A 21,629-nucleotide genomic window follows, 5' to 3' on the forward strand; every position below is an offset into this window, starting at 1 on the left:
GCAAAGATTTCTGGAGAAATATCACCCTAACAAAGCTGTTGCAAGCCATGTCTGCAACATGTTCAATGACAGTGCCTTGTCCTATTTTAGGCAAATCTTAGAGATGCCAGAAACAGATTTCTGGATAGAATTTTTGTGTGACAAGGGTCCAGTGCCAGTAAAAGACAAAGAAGGGAAGTAACCCCGGATAGGGACTTTGTACCTGAAGTCCTTGTGGAGGGGGATTCCCCTTCCAACCAATATCCTCTCCTCCTCCCTCTCCCCTCCTTGCATCTTCCATACACCAACAAGAGTCTTCAGTTAAGGTAAAAGTGATATTAAATGTTCATTTATCCATTTCATTAGTCCCCTATATTTATTTCTCATTGTTTTCTGTATGTAAAACTATAGTTATTCTCTATAAAATGTATATTTTGTTAATACTTTTTCGTGTCTGGAACGGATTAATTGGATTTACATTATTTCTTGTGGGGAAAATGGTTTCAGTTTTCGTGAATTTCGGCTTTCGTCAGACTCTCTGGAACAGATTAATCACGAAAACGGAGGGTCCACTGTATTATAAATGTAATCTTAAACCTCATTTTGATTGTTACTCTTGAGATTCCAATTCTTTCTTATTTATTTGTTTAATTAACTTTTGAATACTTACGTATATGTACATGTACACCTACCATCCGACTTACGACCGAGTTCGGTTCCGAGAAACCGGCCGTAAGTTGAAATGGTCGTAAGTTGAACTTTACTACTGAATATCAACAAAACATTTTTGTAATGACTTTATTTTATTGTTTTATTTTGGTATTTCATGTTTTACTTTACTTTTTATATTGTTAGTACTGTATTTTATACTGTAAGGTTTAGGATAAACACTGTGTACAACACAAATAGTTGTTTATTTCCCAGAAATTTGGCATAAAAAACACGGTCGTAAGTCGAGTTGGTCATAAATCGAGCAGGTCGTAAGTCGGATGGTAGGTGTACTTATACACGTCCACATCTCTTTATCCGAAACCCTGGGGGGCAGTAGTGTTTCAGATTTCAGAATGAAGGTGGGGTCTAGGGCAGCACCCCATAATCAAACATTAACACTGCAGCAAAAATGTATGAATACTCACTAAGTGGGATAAATAAAGACTACAAATATACTACAACGGTTTATTTATAGAGTAATATATTGATAAATGAAATAATGGGATAATTATAGACCAGGTACATGATTCTCAAGACGACTGATAGATAAATTGCCATAATCTCTTGCACACTGATAAATGCACATTGTTCAAGGCCATCAATTAACTGATCACACATTTTCACCATATCATCTATGGGGACTCTCTCACCTGTGTTTACAATGTCATCGTCATCATCATCACTACTATTCTCATGCTTATTTGTATATAACACCATTTCAGCAATTTCACCATCACTCAAGGAATGCACAACAGGTGCATCGTTGTCAGTGTTCAGCATTTCTTCGATGTCAGCTTCCTGTAACTTATTTTCACTTTCGTCCGATAAACTTTTAGCGTAAGTCACGAGATTTGATATCTTGTCATCAGTGACACGAAATCCTTCAAAGTCTTCATCTGTAGGTTTATTTACATCAAACATCGTTTTAGGCCAAAGTCTGTGCCAAGAATTTGTTAATGTTGATTTATCAACATCCTTCAAAGTATATTAACAACTGCATAAATGGCATCCTTAACACTGAACTATTTCAGAAAGTCTTGAATTCCTACTCCTCTGCTGACTGCAGTAAGCATACAGTTTAAAAAATAGTCTTTATACTTGCTCTTCATGGAGCGTAAAATTCTTCAGTAAGACGCCACACTGACACACCATGATCAAGCTTCTGCAGTAACTCTACTTTCTGCGTTATTGATAATGCCAGATGCTTCCTTTTCTTTTTCTCACTGTTACCAATAGGGGTATCTGCAGCTCTTTTTGACATTTCCACAGTGAAATTAAACACTGTCACAAAATAAAAAGCAAAAACAAAATATCACCGAACAGCAGACACGTGTGAGCACTACAGGCGCTGAGACACAACTGACGCCTGCCACTCTGGCTGTCAGTGCTGGATCACGCTGCCACATGGCAACACCTGAAACTCATTCTCTTTGCTGACGACACGACTTATGTCATCTCTCACCCTAATCTTGCCACTCTCAACACCATTGCTAACAAGGAGCTGCTCAAAATATCGACTTGGATGACAGCCAATAAACTTGCACTTAACACTGGCAAAACCTACTATATTATGTTTGGTAGCAGAGCAGGTGTTGCGCAACTTAACATTAAGATCGATAACACTCTAATTGCCAGACATAATGAGGGCAAATTCCTAGGCCTATACCTCGACAACAACCTGAATTTCAGCACCCATATCCAACACATAACAAAAAAAGTATCCAAAACGGTTGGGATCCTCTCCAAGATACGATACTACATGCCGCAAAATGCCCTTCTCACACTATACCCTTCACTCATTTATCCATACCTCACCTATGCTATTTGTGCTTGGGGATCAACTGCAGCAACACGCCTAAAGCCAATAATAACCCAATAAAAAGCCTCAGTAAGAATAATCACTAAATCCCATCCTTGGCAACACACACCCCCACTCTTCATAGATCTAAACTTACTCCCTGTTCAGAATATCCATACATGTACTTACTACTGTGCAATTTACATCTACAGGACCTTAAATTCCAATATTAACCTTGACCTAAAATGCTTTCTTGATAGTTGTGACAGGACCCACAGGCATAACACCAGACACAAACATCTCTATGACATTCCCCGTGTCCGACTAAACCTTTACAAAAATTCAATGTATTTCAAAGGCCCTAAAATCTGGAACACCCTACCTGAAAACTCTAGAACTGCAGACACATTCATCACCTTCAAAACTACCGTTAGAAAACATCTTATTTCCCTGATACACCCCGTCAACTAACTACATGAAAACCACCTGGTGGTTCACACTTACACTCACTCACTCACCCATTTGACTATAAACACAGAAATACGAATCTTAATCTTAAAATAATGGATCCTAACTAGTCATAAGTTTGCCTGTGATACTCCAATATAGAAACTATGTATTGTGCCAAAACAAAAGCATTCACATTGCTAAATTCACAAACTAGTATTTAGTCACCTAGCCGTAATACCGACTTACTCCATAATTTGTAATAATTTAGAGTTAAGAATTAATCTAAGTCTGCCCGAAATGCCTAGCCATGCTAGGTGTTCTAGTGGCCCCCCTCTGTAATTAGTATTTTATTACATGTAAACCACACAATAACCAAAATCTGTAAACCCCGCATTGTAATCCTTATAGAGAATAAACTTGATTGATTAATTGATTGAGTGATTGATGTAGAGATGACTGATGCTCCACACTCCATGAAAAAACTTTGGTTTTCGGAACTTTTCGAATTTAAAATTTTGGATAAAGGGATATGGACCTGTATGTGGTTCCAGGAAGTGCATTTCCTGTTATTCCTGCCTTCACCTCAAATTTTTGCCTCAGTTTTTGTGGGGCTCAATATCAAATGCTTTCTTACAGTCTTAAGAAAATGCAGTGGAATTAGTGACAAAATGTTATTTTGTCATTGAATTCCAACAGGTTGGTAAAACAAGATTTTCCATCTCTGAACCCAATGTGGTTATTGTTAATAAAACTATTTCTCTACAAGTGCTCTTCCACTCTCCTGAGTATCTTCTTCAATTTGCATTGTATGCATGTCAGTGAAGCTCATTCAGCACTTCCTGCCTGTCTCATTTGTTAAAAATTGGAACTACATTTACTGTCTTAAAGATTTCTGACAACTGTCCTATGTAGATCTTAGGTAGTGGCTCAGACAGTGCTTCTGCTCCCTCTCACAGAATCCATGGTGACACCATGTTAGACCCCATTGCCTTTGATGTATCCATTGCCATCAAAAGTTTCTTTGTGTCTTTCCCTATTATGTGAATGGTGTCTTCTATCTGTAAGTGTATTCTCTTCTCTAGGCTTTCTGACAGCACTCCTGTTTCCAATGAGAAAAGCCTGGCTATTTTTGCATAATCAAAAGTGTGTTTTGAGCAAACCTTAAAACATCTTTTAGCTCGGAAGAATAAAGTCTCCTCTTTATGGTGCATACTGAGTACTTCCTCATCTAGGAAAAATGAGCCTCTTTTTTGGAGGGGGGCCCTTCATTGATTGTAGTTTTTGGCACCATTTTTTTTATTAAAAGTAGCAAATATGAAAAATATAAAAATGACTGAAAATTTCTTTTTTTTTTTTCATTTTAGAGCGAGTATATAGCTCCATGTGATCAGCGGCGATCTTTTATCTCTGGATTTACTGGTTCTGCTGGAACTGCTATTGTCACTGACACAGATGCTGCACTCTGGACTGATGGCCGTTACTATCTTCAGGCAAGCCAGGAAATGGATGAAAATTGGACATTAATGAAGCAAGGTATGACGGTCACAGGTATAATATATAAACCTTACAATAGGACTTGACACTGTGATTTTCCTGCCATGCAATTTAACCCCTTAACTGTCCAAACGTAGATCTACGTTCTTACCGCTAGCGCTCCAAACGTAGATCTACATTTTATTTTTCCTGACTCCAAATTTGGCACGATTGGCCTAAGATGCCTGGTCAGCATAGAATGGGTCTTAACCCTTGGTGTGCACAGTATTAAAAAATCTGAGCCCACTTAGTATCTTGTGGGAGCACCAGTTCAATTGAGCGCCAGCTAGAGCAAACAAAACGGCAAGCACCAAGGATTCACTGATGTCATGTCGTATTAACACTCCCCTTTTAAGAGGAAAGTGTCATCCTTCCAGAATGTCCTATAACCTATGCCCTAAGTAAAAAGAAACAATTCTGGAACGTGTAATTTCGGCAGGCTGGCTGGCCACCTGGCTCCGGCCAGCTGGCTGGCTGATTGGCTGTCTCTGTCTCTCTGTTTGTATCTCTGTCTATCTCTTTATCTCTATCTCTATCTCATAGGAACACATACGTAAATACAATTATACATAGTATAAATTACCTAGGATAACCCAAAAAATCCAGACAAGTGCTATACGTACTGTGCTTGTAGATAGTGATCGTGTGTAATACCAGTTGGTTCATGAGCAACTCTGAGACAAGAGAGACAAACAGACAGAAAGAAACACACAGGCAGGCAGAAAGACAGACACACTGACAGATAGAGAGCTTGACAGACAGATAGACAGAGAGCTAGACAGACAGATAGAGAGAGAGACAGGTAAAGAGCTAGACAGAAAGCTAAACAGGTGGACAGAGAGCTAGACAGACAGACAGATGCATAGAGAGCTAGACAGACAGATAGACAGACATGTTTATGTGTAACTGAAAACAAATAAAGCAAAGGCTTATCAAATGTCACCACTGTCAGCAGTGGAGTGATAAGACAGTGACACGCATTTGCATCATGCTTCAAGGGAACTTATTATTATTATTTTTATTATTACTATATATATGTTCTGTGTATCCAAAACATTGCTGGGACCTAGAAATACTGTGTACTGTATATATATCTAGACAATAGTATGTGACTAAGGTAGGTGAAAATGTTCACCTGTCACTATGACTATTTGAGTACTGTTTCAGTACCTAATATTAGTATCAGGACAAAGATTAACAATGAAATCACAAGAACTACTACAAATTGTCATTATCAGAACATAAAAATTAAACAAATTAAAAAAAAAATGAGAAAAAAGGGTATATCAGCAACGCATCTGCAAGTGGCAGCGCTTCATGTTGCCGTCAGGTGAGCGACAAGTGCTGACTTTGCGGCCTTATATCTCCATAAGTACTGACCCTATAATTTTTTTTACTTTATATAAAAAAAAAGTCCTTTTTATTAATATTTTTTTTTTTTTCAAAAATATTTGAAGCGCTGGGCAAGTGAGCGTAGATCTACACTTGGATAGTTAAGGGGTTAAAAAAAAAATGCACCCAAAAAATTTGGCTGTTTTTCTTAAAAAAATTTGTCCGTCTTTACAGGACATTAGTGTGTTCTATCCCCATTATTAACCCTTTCAGGGTCCGTCCCGTAGATCTACGGCTTTACGTTCAGGGTCCAAACCGTAGATCTACGTCATGAGCTCAGCTCACTCTGATGAACTGTGAGTGGTACATTTGGGCCTAGATATGAGAGAATACATCTATGTGGTATGTGTGCACCACATAAAACAGATCCTGCAGCACACTGTGTATAATGAGAGAAAAAACTGAAATCGTGATTTTTCGACTAAAACAGCGACTTTGCAGTGTTTTTTCGTATGTTTTTTATAGTTGTATTTGCGATTTCTTGGTTTCAATTGATAGAATGGAAGACATATTACAGAAATAGAGATGATTTTGATTGGTTTTAGCACTGGAAATGGCTTGAAACTGAGCTCAAAGTAGCAGAAATGTTAAATTTTTGCCGATATTCAAGAGTAAACAAACGACCTCACACGTCTAATACACGCCAGCTGGTGGGTCTAATATGCATTCACAAATATGGTGATGATATATATACAATTATTACAGTATTGCATAACAATAAATCTTCTATTTTTTGGTGTGAATAAAAATTCATTATGTGAATAAAAAATCAAAATGGAATTTATTTGTAAAGCCTCAAAACGTAACTAATGAACAGAGAAAATGTTAGTTTAGTTCCAGGAATACCTACATTGTTTATTCTGGACCCTATTTTGAAATTGGAATATTTTGAACTTTGTGTTAAATTGGCCAAATTAACAACTTCCGATCACTTTAATTTGTAGTTGAAACAGTTGACTTGCTGATTTCTTGTGCTCAATCGATAGAATAGAAGTAATACTAGTGAAATAGCTAAGAATTTGGTTGACTGGAATAATGTAATTGGCCTAAAATGGGAGTCAAAGTCGGCAAAATCGCCGATTCGTAAATATCGCTAACACATCAAAATTCATGAGAGCATAATTTCGTCAATTTTCCATCAAATTTCGTACTTTTTGTTTTATTACCTTCACAAAAAGATTCTCTACCATTTCATAAGAAAAAGTAAAAAAAAATTTTTTTTAAATTCTTGGACACTGGGGCACCACTTCAGATTTGGGCCTTGGACCCTGAAGGGGTTAAGACAGTGTTCTTTGTTGTAATAGAAGGTCTTACTAACTTCTTTTGGTGAAGCAGTATTTTGCATTGATAAGTTTTCTCTTCTTTCATGACTGACTGATTAAGATTTTTTTTCTGGAAGAGTTTTAAAGTCTGAGTAAGACTAGTCATTAACCTCCTGGTTTGCTTAAAACAAGTGCTAATTTAATGTCACTTCAATTAATGATGACTTGTGGTTCAGGATGGATAATGAGAACCTTCAAAACTAGGGAGGCCAAGCCCATGATGACACTCTTCAGGTCACTTGTTCTATCTAGGCTGGAATATTGCTGCACACTAACAGCACCTTTCAAGGCAGGTGAAATTGCCGACCTAGAAAATGTACAGAGAACTTTCACGGAGCGCATAACGGAGATAAAACACCTCAATTACTGGGAGCGCTTGAGGTTCCTAAACCTGTATTCCCTGGAACGCAGGAGGGAGAGATACATGATTATATACACCTGGAAAATCCTAGAGGGACTAGTACCGAACTTGCACACGAAAATCACTCACTACGAAAGCAAAAGACTTGGCAGACGATGCACCATCCCCCCAATGAAAAGCAGGGGTGTCACTAGCACGTTAAGAGACCATACAATAAGTGTCAGGGGCCCGAGACTGTTCAACTGCCTCCCAGCACACATAAGGGGGATTACCAACAGACCCCTGGCAGTCTTCAAGCTGGCACTGGACAAGTACCTAAAGTCAGTTCCTGATCAGCCGGGCTGTGGCTCGTACGTTGGTTTGCGTGTAGCCGACAGCAACAGCCTGGTTGATCAGGCTCTGATCCACCAGGAGGCCTGGTCACAGACCGGGCCGTGGGGGCGTTGACCCCCAGAACTCTCTCCAGGTAAACTTAAAGTGATATCCAAACAAGTAGTTTAAGTGACATTCTGTGAAATTGTTTAACTAAATATTAATAGTAACAGCATCAGCAAGCTGTTGCTATTCCATTTTATCTGCTTGTTTGTGCAAGAGGTCAGTAAACTGTAGCAATGTTTTTTCAAATCTTTATTCTATTTTTTCACTCTTTTCATTGAGAGAATTTGTTTTTCAACTTGTTTCAGTGTTTCACTGTCTTTGAGTGTTTCATTAGGATTTCCATAACATTACTCTGCCCTTAATTCATTCATAATATGTGTGTAAGGGGATCTACAGCAGCAGATCACCTATACTATTGTAACTCGATATAAATTTGCTCTTAGAATTTTTTTTTTAGCATGTCGGCCATTTCCCACCGAGGCAGGGTGACCCAAAAAGTAAGAAAAACTTTCATCATCATTCAACACTTTCACCATCACTCATATATAGTCACTGTCTTTGCATAGGCACTCAGTTACGACAGTTTAGATGTTCCTCCAAGCTGCCAATATCGCAAACCCCTTCTTTAAAGTGCAGGCATTGTACAGTGGACCCCCGCTTAACGATCACCTCCAAATGCGACCAATTATGTAAGTGTATTTATGTAAGTGCGTTTGTACATGTATGTTTGGGGGTCTGAAATGGACTAATCCACTTCACAATATTCCTTATGGGAAAAAATTCGGTCAGTACTGGCACCTGAACATACTACTGGAATGAAAAAAGTTCGTTAACCGGGGGTCCACTGTACTTTCCATTTTCAGGACTCAAGTCCAGCTAACCAGTTTCCCTTCATGAAATATTACCCTGCTCACATTTCAACAGCTTGTCAGGTCCCAAAAACCATTTGTCTCCATTCACTCCTATCTAACATGCTCATGCACGCTTGTTGGAAGTCCATGCCCCTCTCCCACGAAAACCTCCTTTACCCCATTCCTCCAACCTTTTTGAGGATGACTTCTACCTTGCCCTACAGATTTATACACTCCAAGTCATTCTGCTTTGTTCCATTCTCTACATGACTAAACCACCTCAACAACCCCACTTCAGCCTTCTGACTAATGCTTTTAGTAACTCCACACCTCCTCATTTCCACACAACGAATTCTCTGCATAATATTTACACCACACATTGCCCTTATACACGACATCTCCACTGCCTCCAGCCTCCTCCTCGCTGCAGCATTTACAACCCATGCTTCACACCACATAAGTGTGTTGGTACCACTATACTCTCATACATTCCCTTCTTTGCCTCCATTGATAACATTTTTTGTCTCCACAGATACCTCAACACACCACTCACGTTTTTTCCTTCATCAATTCTATGGTTAACCTCATCCTTCATAAACCCCTCTCCCAACACCCTCGCAATTACTTCTTTTACAACCCCGTCTATAAATATATTAAACAACTATGGTGACATTACACATCCCTGTCTAAGACCTACTTTTACTGGGAAGTAATCTCCCTCCTACATACCCTAACCTGAGCCTCACTATCCTCATAAAAACTCTTTACACCATTTAGTATATTACCTATTCCATACACTTGCAGCATCTGCCACATTGCTTCCCTATCCATTCTATCATATGCCTTTACTAAATCCACAAATGCAATGAAAACTTCACTACCTTTATCTAAATACATAATGTTCACATATATGCTTCAATGTAAACACTTAATCTACACTTCCCCTACCCATTCTAAATCCTCCTTGTTCATCTGCAGTCCTGCTCTCAGTCTTACCTCCAATTCTTTCAATAATAACCCTACTGTACACTTTACCTGGTATACTCATTAAACTTCTTTCAACAAACGGCCATATCCCACCGAAGCAGGGTGGCCCAAAAAGAAAAACAAATGTTTCTCTTTTTAAATTTAGTAATGTATTCAGGATAAGGGGTTACTAGCCCCTTGCTCCCAGCGTCTTAGTCACCTCTGATGACACGCATAGCTTATGGAGGAAGAATTCTGTTCCACTTCCCTGTGGAAATAAAAGGAAATAAAACAAGAACAAGAACTAGTTAGAAAATAGAAGAAAACCCAGAGGAGTATGTACAGTGGACCCCCGCATACCGGACGCATCGCATACCGTACAATCCGCATACCGGACGCTTTGATCGCAAAAATTTTGCCTCGCATACCGCCCAAAAACCCGCTCACCGCCCTTCGTCTGAGACGCGTCCAATGTGCGGCCTGAGCCATGCTCACATGTTCCGCCGGTGGCATTGTTTACCAGCCAGCCTCCGCGGTAACATCCAAGCATACAATCGGAACATTTCGTATTATTACAGTGTTTTTGGTGATTTTTTCTATAAAATAAGTGACCATGGGCCCCAAGAAAGCTTCTAGTGCCAACCCTACAGCAATAAGGGTGAGAATTACTATGGAGATGAAGAAAAAGATCATTGATAAGTATGAAAGTGGAGTGCGTGTCTCCGAGCTGGCCAGGTTGTATAATAAACCCCAATCAACCATCGCTACTATTGGTGGTACAGCTGCTGCTGCTGCTGTAGCATCGTCTGCTGCTGCTGTAGCATCGTCTGCTGCTGCTGTAGCATCGTCTGCTGCTGCTGTAGCATCGTCTGCTGCTGCTGTAGCATTGTCTGTTGCTGCTGTACCACCGTCAGCTGCTGCTGCTGCTGTAGCATCGTCTGCTGCTGCTGTAACATCGTCAGTTGCTGCTGTAGCATCGTCTGTTGCTGCTGTAGCATCGTCTGTTGCTGCTGTACCACCGTCAGCTGCTGCTGCTGCTGTAGCATCGTCTACTGCTGCTGTAGCATCGTCTGTTGCTGCTGTAGCATCGTCTGTTGCTGCTGTACCACCGTCAGCTGCTGCTGCTGCTGTAGCATCGTCTGCTGCTGCTGTAGCATCGTCTGTTGCTGCTGTAGCATCGTCTGTTGCTGCTGTACCACCGTCAGCTGCTGCTGCTGCTGTAGCATCGTCTGCTGCTGCTGCTGCTGTAGCATCGTCTGCTGCTGCTGTAACATCGTCAGTTGCTGCTGTAGCATCGTCTGCTGCTGCTGTAGCATCGTCTGTTGCTGCTGTAGCATCGTCTGTTGCTGCTGTACCACCGTTGTTGGTGTGGCTTATTGAGAATACCAAGAAACAATTAACCCCAGAGGATTTGCCACCCAGGATAACCCAAAAAAGTCAGTGTCATCGAAGACTGTCTAACTTATTTCCATTGGGGTCCTTAATCTTGTCTCCCAGGATGCAACCCACACCAGTCGACTAACACCCAGGTGAACAGGGAAAATGCCTGGAACTAGTGCTCATATTGGTGAATTTAGAGCCAGCAAAGGTTGGTTTGAGAGATTTAAGAATCGTAGTGGCATACACAGTGTGATAATGCCTGTTCTGGAAGAAAATACCAAACAGGACCTACAGTACTCAGGAGGAAAAGGCACTCCCAGGACACAGTGTCTCATCAGTCATTGCTACATCTTCAATAAAGGTAAGTGTCATTTATTCTTCATTTAGTAGAGTAGTACATGCACAATATATATTGTGCATGTACTACTCTACTATTGTGCATGTATCCTTCTCTTTGTGTGTAGGAAAATGTATATTTCATGTGGTAAAATTTTTTTTTTCATACTTTTGGGTGTCTTGCACGGATTAATTTGATTTCCATTATTTCTTATGGGGAAAATTCATTCGCATACCGAACATTTCGCATAACAGCCAGCCCTCTTGCACGGATTAAGGTCGCTATGCGGGGGTCCACTGTATATATATGCTTGTAAATGCATGTGTAGTGTGACCTAAGTGTAAGTAGAAGTAGCAAGACATACCTGAAATCTTACGTATTTATGAGACAGAAACAAGACACCAGCAATCCTGCCATCATGTAAAACAATTACAGGGTTCCATTTTACACTTGCTTTGCAGGACGGCAGTACATACCTCCCTGGGTGGTTGCTGTCTATCAGCCTACTACCTAGGACTCAGTAAAGTTTTCTTCTTCTTTCAACAAACCAGCTGTATCCCACCGAGGCAGGGTGGCCCAAAAAGAAAAACAAAAGTTTCTCTTTTCAAATTTAGTAATTTATACAGGAGAAGGGGTTACTAGCTCCTTGCTCCCGGCATTTTAGTCGCTTCTTACAACACGCATGGCTTACGGAGGAAGAATTCTGTTCCACTTCCCCATGGAGATAAGAGGAAATAAACAAGAACAAGAACTAGAAAGAAAATAGCAGAAAACCCAGAGGGGTGTGTATATATATACTTGTACATGTATGTGTGGTGTGACCTAAGTGTAAGTAGGAGTAGCAAGACGTACCTGAAATCTTGCATGTTTACGAGACAGAAAAAAGACACCAGCAATCCTACCATCATGTAAAACAATTACAGGCTTTCGTTTTACAATCACTTGGCAGTACGGTAGTACCTCCCTGGGCAGATGCTGTCTACCAACCTACTACCTAGGACTCAGTAAAGTTATTTCCCTATAATTTCTACCTTCTCTTTTGCCCCCCTTACCCTACGCACTCTCTGCCAATCCCTAGGTACCTTCCCCTCTTTCGTACATTTATTAAACAAAAATACCAGCCACTCCAACACTATATCCCACTCTGCTTTTAACATTTCTCTAATGATCCAGTCAGATCCAGCTGCTTTACCCCCTTTCATTCTACGTAATGCCTCATGCACCTCCCCCGCACACTCACATCCTGTTCTTCTTCACTCCTAAAAGATTTCATACTTCCCTGGCCAGCGCATGAAATTACTGCCTCCCTTTCTTCATCAACATTTAAAAGTTCCTCAAAATATTCCCACCATCTACCCAATACCTCCAGCTCCCCATCTACTACCCTACTCTGTTTTCAACTGACAAATTCATTCATTCCTTAGGCTTTCTTAACCTGTTTATCTCGCTCCAAAACTTTTTCTTATTCTCACCAAAATTTGTTGACGGTGCCCCTCCCACTCTATCATTTGCTCTCCTTTTGCACTCTCTCACCACTCCCTTCACCTTTCTTTTACTCTCCATATACTCTGTCCTTCTTATATCACTTCTGCTTTGTAAAAACTTCTCATAAGCTACCTTTTCCTCTTTTATCGCACCCTTTACCTCATCATTCCACCAATCACTCCTCTTTCCTCCTGCACCCACCTTCCTGTAGCCACAAACTTCTGCCCCACATTCTAAACCTGCATTTTTAAAACTATGGCCAAGCCCATGATGATTCTCTTCAAATCACTTGTGCTCTCTAGGCTGGAATACTGCTGTACACTAATGGCCCCCTTCAAGGCTGGCGACATTGCAGACCTGGAGAGTGTACAAAGAACTTTCATGGCACACCTAAGTATGATAAGGCACCTAAACTACTGGGAATGGTTGAAGGCCCTTGATCTGTATTCCCTCAAATGCAGGTGAGAGAGATGCATGTTAATATACACTTGGAAGGTCCTGGAGGGACCAAACCTACAGACGAAAATCACTTCCTATGAAAGCAAAAGACTCTGCAGGAGATGCAACATTCCCCGGATGAAAAGCAGGGGCGCCACGAGTACACTGAGAGAGAACACAATAAGTGTCCGGGGCCCAAGACTGTTCAGTTGCCTCCCAGCATACTTAAGGGAGATTACCAATAAACCCCTGGATGTCTCTAAGAAGGCACTGGACAGGTACCTAAAGTCAGTACCTGACCAACCGGGCTGTGGTTCGTACATCAGCTTGTGTGCAGCTGGCAGTAACAGCCTGGTTGATCAGACCCTGATTCACCATGAGGCCTGGTCTCGGACTGGGCCGTGGGGGCGTTGACCCCCGAAACCCTCTCCAGGTAAACTCCCTCTTCAACCCCCCCCCTCCCCTCCACCCATACTTGCACAAGCCCACCTTTCTGCCAATAGTTGCTTATATCTCACCCTAACTTCCTCCTCCCTGAGTTTATAAGCTTTTACCTCTCTCTTACTCGCTGTTGCCATTCTCCTACTAAATAAAGATATGATATATTCGTTGCCCCACTATAAACATGCACATCCTGAAACCTAGCTATCAACATTTTATCCACCAATACATAATATAACAACCTACTTTCATTATGTGCTATATCATACCTTTTATACTTATTTATCCTCTTTTTCATAAAATATGTATAACTTATTACCAAACGTCTTTCTGTATATAGTACAATTAAAAGGCTCCCCATTTTCATTTACCCCTGGCACCCCAAATTTACCTACTACTCATAAGAACATAAGAAAGGAGGAACACTGCAGGAGGCCTGTTGGCCCATACTAGGCAGGTCCTTTACAATTCATCCCACTAACAAAACATTTGCCCAACCCAATTTTCAATGCCTTCCAAGAAATAAGCTCTGATGTGAAAGTCCCACTCAAATCCAACCCCTCCCACTCATGTACTTATCCAACCTAAATTTGAAACTACCCAAAGTCCCAGCCTGAATAACCCAACTAGGTAGACTGTTCCACTCACCTACTACCCTATTTCCAAACCAATATTTTCCTATGTCCTTTCTAAATCTAAACTTATCTAATTTAAATCCATTACTGTGGGTTCTCTCTTGGAGAGACATCCTCAAGACCTTATTAATATCCCCTTTATAAATACCTATCTTCCACTTACACACTTCGATCAGGTCTCCCCTCAGTCTTCGTCTAACAAGTGAATGTAACTTAAGAGTCTTCAATCTTTCTTCATAAGGAAGATTTCTAATGCTATGTATTAATTTAGTCATCCTACGCTGGATGTTTTCTAACGAATTTATGTCCATTCTGTAATATGGAGACCAGAACTGAGCTGCATAATCTAGGTGAGGCCTTACTAATGATGTATAAAGCTGCAGTATGACCTCTGGACTTCTGTTGCTTACACTTCTTGATATAAATCCCAGTAATCTATTTGCCTTATTACGTACGCTTAGGCATTGCTGTCTTGGTTTAAGGTTGCTGCTCACCATAACCCCCAAGTCCTTTTCACAATCTGTTAACTTATAAGTACTAGGGTTATGGGCACTCCCAAGCTTCAGAACCTTGCATTTATCTACATTGAACTGCATCTGCCACTTTTCTGACCAAGAATAGAGTTTGTTTAAATCCTCCTGAAGTTCCATAACATCTACGTTTGAATCAATTATCCTACCTATCTTTGTGTCATCGGCGAATTTGCTCATATCACTAGTAATTCCCTCATCAAGATCATTGATATATATTATAAACAACAACGGGCCCAAGACTGATCCCTGTGGAACGCCACTTGTTACAGATCCCCACTCGGATTTAACCCCATTTATGGACACTCTGCTTCCTGTCAGTGAGCCATGACTCGATCCACGAGAGCACTTTTCCCCCAATGCCATGAGCTGCCACTTTCTTTAACAGTCTATGGTGCGGAACTCTATCAAAAGCCTTACTAAAATCTAAGTAAATAATATCAAATTCTTTATCGTGGTCAACAGCCTCAAAAGCTTTACTGAAGAAAGTTAATAAATTAGTTAGACAAGACCGGCCTCTTGTGAATCCATGCTGAGTATCATTAACCCTTTGAGGGTCGACAGGCCCTCTCCGAAACTTGTTCTCAGGGTCGGCCAAATTTAAAAAAAAAAAAATTATTTTCTCTTATGAAAAGATAGAGAATCTTTTCCCGATCATAAAGACACCAAAAGTTTGAAATTTGATAGAAAACTTACGGAATTATGCTCTCGCAAAGTTAGCGGTCTCGGCGATGTTTATGCATCGGCGATTTTGCCCACTTTGAGCCCCATTTTCGGCCAATTTCACTGTACTAGTCGACAAAAAACATGAATATTTCGCTAGAACTACATTTTTTCTATCGAATGGGTGCAAGAAACCACTCATTTATGAAATTCAACTATCCAGTACAGTGGTCAGAATTTAGCAATTTTGCCAATTTCACACAAATTTCAAAAGATGCCAATTTCCGAATAGGGTCCAGAATAAACCAGAAAGACATTCCTGGCACTAAAATGACATTTCCTCTAGTCATTAGTCATGTCTCAAGGCCCCTCTTATATTCTTTTGATTTCCACTTTGAATTTTTATTTTCACAAAAAATATAAGATTTACTGTTATGCAGACTACTGCATTAGTGTAAAAAATGGTATAAATATTATTGGTGCACTTGTGAAAGAATATTAGACTCACCAGTTGACGTGTATTGCACGATTTGTTTACTTTTGAAGTTTGGTAAAAATCGAACATTTCTGCTACTTTGAGCTCAATTTCAAGGCACCTTTCTTTGTAAAACCAGTCAAAATCATCTCAATTTCTGTAATATGTCCTCCATTCTATAAAATGAGACCAAGAAAACTAGAATACAACAATAAATACCATACGAAAATACACTGCAAAGTCGCTGATTTATTAAAAAAAAGTGGTCAAAGTTTTTTTTTTCTCATTATGCACTGTGTGCTGCAGGATTTTTTTTAGACTGTGCACACTGACCACATAGACCCATTCTTTCATATGAAGGCCTACCAGCTTTCTCCCACTAGATTTGAGGCCGCTAGAATTTATGAGTACAAGTACGTCAAAAACCCCTACGCGTAAAACGTACTAGTACGACGAAAACCCTCAAAGGGTTAATCAAGCTATGCTTATCGAGATGGCTTCTTATAATCTCAGCTATAATTGACTCTAGTAATTTGCCTACAATTGAGGTCAGGCTTATTGGGCGGTAATTTGACGGTAACGACTTGTCCCCTGTTTTAAAAATAGGAATTACATTAGCCATCTTCCACATATCGGACACTACACCTGTTTGAAGAGAATAAATTAAAAATATTAGTTAATGGTTCACAGAGTTCCATTTTGCATTCCTTAAGAACCCTTGAAAAAGCCTCATCAGGACCCGGCGACTTATTTTGCTTCAGTCTGTCTATCTGCTTCACAACCATTTCACTAGTGACTGTGATGTTACATAATTTATCTTCTTCTAGCCCACTATAAAAATTAATTACTGGAATATTGTTAGTGTCTTCCTGTGTAAAAACTGAGAGAAAATAATTATTAAAAATCGGGCACATTTCATTCTCTTTGTCAGTAAGGTGCCCATAGTTATTTTTAAGGGGACCTATCTTATCTCTAACTTTTGTTCTATAGACCTGGAAAAAACTTTTTGGGTTAGTTTTAGAATCCCTAGCAACTTTAATTTCATAGTCCCTTTTAGCTTTTCTTATCCCCTTTTTAATGTCCCTCTTAATGTCAATATACTGATTCATAAGATGACCCTCACCTCTTTTGATACGCCTATAAATTCCTTTCTTATGCCCTAGTAGATATTTGAGCCTATTATTCATCCATTTTGGGTCATTTCTATTTGATCTAATTTCTTTATATGGGATAAATGTTCTTTGAGCAGCATGTATAGTGTTCAGAAAACTGTCATATTGATAGCTCACTTCGTTACCCCAGTCAACAGATAAGTGTTTTCTAAGCCCATCGTAATCTGCTAAGCGAAAATCTGGGACTGTTACTGAGTTATCGCTACTATCGTACTTCCATTCAATGCTAAATGTAATTGATTTGTGGTCGCTAGCACCCAGTTCCTCTGAAATTTCTAAATTATTAACAAGGGATTCATTGTTTGCCATAACTAAGTCAAGCAGGTTATTTCCCCTTGTAGGTTCTGTCACAAACTGCTTCAAAAAACAATCCTGAACTACTTCTAAGAAGTCGTATGATTCTAAATTCCCAGTCAAGAAATTCCAATCAATATGACTAAAGTTAAAGTCTCCTAGAATTACTACATTATTGTGCCTTGTGGCCTTAACAATTTCCTCCCATAGTAGTGTCCCTTCGTCCCTATCTAAGTTTGGGGGACGGTATATCACTCCTAAAATCAGTTTTTCATGCCCCTCTGAAAATTCTATCCAAACAGACTCTGTATGTGTTACTTCAGACTTAATACCCGTTTTTATGCAGCAGTTCAAGCGATCTCGGACATACAATGCCACCCCACCCCCCTTCCCAATACTTCTATCTACTTGGAACAATTTAAAACCCTGAATGTGACATTCCGCAGGCATGTCCCGACTTTTTGAATTAAACCATGTCTCAGTTAACCCTTTGACTGTTTCAGGGCCCTCTCTGAAACTGTCATTCTATGTCGCCAAATATTCGAAAAAAAAAAAAATTATTTTTTCTTATGAAAATGTTAGGAATATTTTTACTAGTGTTTTAAGCCTAAAAAAAAAAATTTTGCCATCAGTACTTACCGAGATATAGAGCCGCAAAGTTTGCAGAAATTGACGTGCATACGGCAACAGCGGCGACTGCCGCCCACCCGGTATTCTTTTATTTACTCTAATTCAAAGGTTTCATGCATTTTTCAATATTTTTCTTTTCCAGGTAACTTATGTGGCCTGTGAGACCAATGTAAGGTGCATTGTTCAAATATACACTCATTATTTACAACACAATAACAGAACAAACTTTATCACTATTAGTTTATGTATACACTTTGTTTACACAAACAAACAATACAAAACAATGTTTATTACTATTGTTCCATAATATATATACATATGTACAGCCACTAACCACGTTCCTAGAACTGCTGCAGCTTGTGGAACTCTTTGAAACATGGGTATATGCAGAGTGGCACTTCACACTCCTCACACATAAAACGAGTGTCTCTGCGTGTTTGTGGGCGTTTTGTGGTATGCATACATACATAACACCTCTTCTGAGCATTTTTCTTGGCAGTAGTAGGAGGCAGTTGTATGGGGTAGTGATCACCAGGCCTCATACGAGATGACGTCTGTGGGCGCTGGTCTATTGCAGGAGTTGCTCCTTTGTACTTTGCAATTATTTGTCTGATTACTGACAGGCAAAATTCACCATATTTTGGTGTTTTGTTGGTCTTCAACTTGTATATGTTATAAGCATTTAGCATAGAGATATCAACAAGATGGAAAAAAGTTTGATATACCACTTATAACTCTTGCGTACACAGTCTGCAAATCCAATCTGCATGTCACATTTGTCCACTAAGCGCATATTGAGGTTGTAGTCCATGACAGCTGCAGGCTTTAGAATGGGTTCATTGGTCTCTCTGTTGTCCCTGCCACTGGGTACCATTTCGTTTGTGTGAACTGATGTCAACAATGTGACATCACGTTTGTCATGCCACCGAAATGCCATGATGTCATTGGCAGCAAAGGCTTGCACCTCACCTCTGCGAGTGCCAGCGTCGAACCTTGGCATATGTTTGCGATTACCACGCACTGTGCCACACACGTCTGTCAAGTTCACTCGCAAGAAATCACTGAGTAAGGGGCTTGTGTACCAGTTATCAGTAAATAACATATGCCCCTTACCAAGATATGGTTCCATCATTGTTCGAACCACATCACCAGAGATACCCAATAACTTCATGGTATCTCTCAAAGTATTACTGCCAGTGTACACAATAATATCTAAAACAAGACCACTTCTGCAATCACACAGTACAAATAGCTTTATACCAAAGCGTTTCCTCTTGCTTGGTATATATTGCTTGAATGAGAGTCTTCCTTTGAATAAAATCAAGGACTCATCAATAACAAGCTTCCTGAAGGGATAAAAATACATGCAGCACTTTTGTTTCAGGTACATAAACACATTTCTTATCTTATATAACCTGTCGCTTCTGTCAGGCCTGGTTTTGTCTGAAAAGTGTAACATACGCAACAGTATCAGGAAACGATTGACACCTATAATGTCACTAAAACCTGGAGTTGAAATCAGGCGATCTGTTGTCCAGTATGTGGTGACAGTGTGCTTATACACATGTGGCATAAGCATTATTGTGGCAAAAAACAGGTACATCTCTGCCACAGTTGTCTCCTTCCACTTGTGTAGCCGTGATTTTGGTGAGAGAATTGTATTTGCCATGGTGTAATCACAGTATGTATTTGTTTCCCTGACAATGATGTCCATCAGGGGTTCATCGAAAAATAACTCAAAGCAGTCCAGTTCACTGGCATTGTTCCCAAGTGGACAAGATGGCTTTATTCCACTTTGTGTTTCATCAAAGTCTTGGGGACTGGGAACAAACTCGTCACCATCCTGCCAATCCCAGATGCGGTCTGCTGGTGGGGTCTGGATATTGTACCGTGGTTGTGGCTGTGCAGGTTGTGGTGGTGCAGGTTGTGGCAGTGTGGGGTAGGGTGAGGCTGGTTGTTCTGCTGAGTCAGCCGCGTGGCTAGTAGCGTGGCCCGGTGATGGTGCCACATGGGCCGTGCCACCCTCACTATCACCACCACTGCCTCCTCCCTCACTGTCACCATTCATACCCATCGTTACAATATCGTCATCTTCACTATCAGGTCGTGGTGTTGGGCCACGGGATGTGCTCCCAGAGTTTCTCCTTCCCCTTGGAACAACATATGAAACACTACCAGACCGCATGCTACGTCGTACATACTGGCGCTTCACTGGGGAATATTCACTCTCACTGTCACTAGAACTGCTTTCAATGACCTTGAAATCACTATCACTATCACTATCACTATCACTGCTATCATCAGGGTGTTGTACACGACCAAATAGTTTCCTCTTTCGTCCTGGTACAGGCGAACGTGAACGTGAACAAGCCGGCACAGCACCAGAGGTCGAAGGTTGTGGGTCATCTGGGTTTTCGTCACTATTTACGTTATCCTGGGCACTTTTTTCGGTAACACTCACTTGAAAACCCTTGAATTCACTGTCACTGACACTTTCATCGGTGTTAGAGCTATCACTTGGGAACAAAAGACCTCCAATCCGCCGAGGAGTGAGGAACTTCTTACCGAGAGGCATGGTGAAAATGGACTGACAACATGGCGTTCCCACAATGCACCATTAGGTCCCAGATTTTTTTCACAGGGTGCACACCAACCACTGAGACCCATTCTCTCCCGTGTAGGCCTACCAGGCCTTTGGCGCTCGATTTGAAGCCGCTAGAATTTGTGCGTATAAATACGTCAGAAACATTGGCTCGTAAGACGTATTTATACGTCGGAAACAGTCAAAGGGTTAAGGCAAATACATCAATGTTACCTGCACTAGCAACTAATCTCAACTCGTCCGTATCTTATGAGGGATATCCAGCAGTAATAACTACACTCTGGCCGCTATCTCAGGCGGTGTCTTCTGAGGGATATCCAGCAGATCTTATTCCTAGCACTACGGCAATTAGCATAATAAACATTGAAAGACTCTCCTTTCTCTTTACCCTTCCTGCTCATTTCTGTTTTTCTACTAAACCTATTACTGTCCTTATCACCCAAAGTCCCTGGCTTTTCAATATCTACCTCGTTCTGCTTATTACTAGTTCCCCTAGAACTCGTAATATTACTACACTGGGACTTCACTGTTTTCCTGCCAAAACCCATACCACTAACTATTCCTAGTTTAAAGTCCTAACTGCTCCCTCCACTGCAGTTGCCAGTGCTACCAACCCAGACCTAGATAAGTGAACCCCATCCCTGGCATACATGTCATTTCTGCCATAGAAGATGTCCCAGTTGTCAATGAATGTTACCGCATTTTCCTTACAGTATTTTTCCAGCCAGCAATTGACACCAAATGCCCTGGACAACCATTCATTTCCAACTCCTCTCCTTGGCAAAATACCACATATGACAGGGTTC

The 21,629-nt window shown here is 40.5% G+C and overlaps 1 protein-coding gene across 6 annotated transcripts in view; it reads left to right on the forward strand.

The window, feature by feature from the left end:
• The window catches only part of ApepP (Aminopeptidase P), a 352,561-nt gene that overhangs the window by 221,291 nt on the left and 109,641 nt on the right, over positions 1 to 21,629 (forward strand). For all 6 annotated transcript variants that reach the window (XM_070101351.1, XM_070101369.1, XM_070101338.1 and 3 more), the window contains one exon: positions 4,303 to 4,471. In XM_070101351.1, the coding sequence (XP_069957452.1) occupies positions 4,303 to 4,471 (169 nt within the window). The remainder of the gene's footprint in view (positions 1 to 4,302; positions 4,472 to 21,629) is intronic.

This window comes from Cherax quadricarinatus, chromosome 5, assembly GCF_038502225.1.
Source record: "Cherax quadricarinatus isolate ZL_2023a chromosome 5, ASM3850222v1, whole genome shotgun sequence".
NCBI lineage: Eukaryota > Metazoa > Arthropoda > Malacostraca > Decapoda > Parastacidae > Cherax > Cherax quadricarinatus.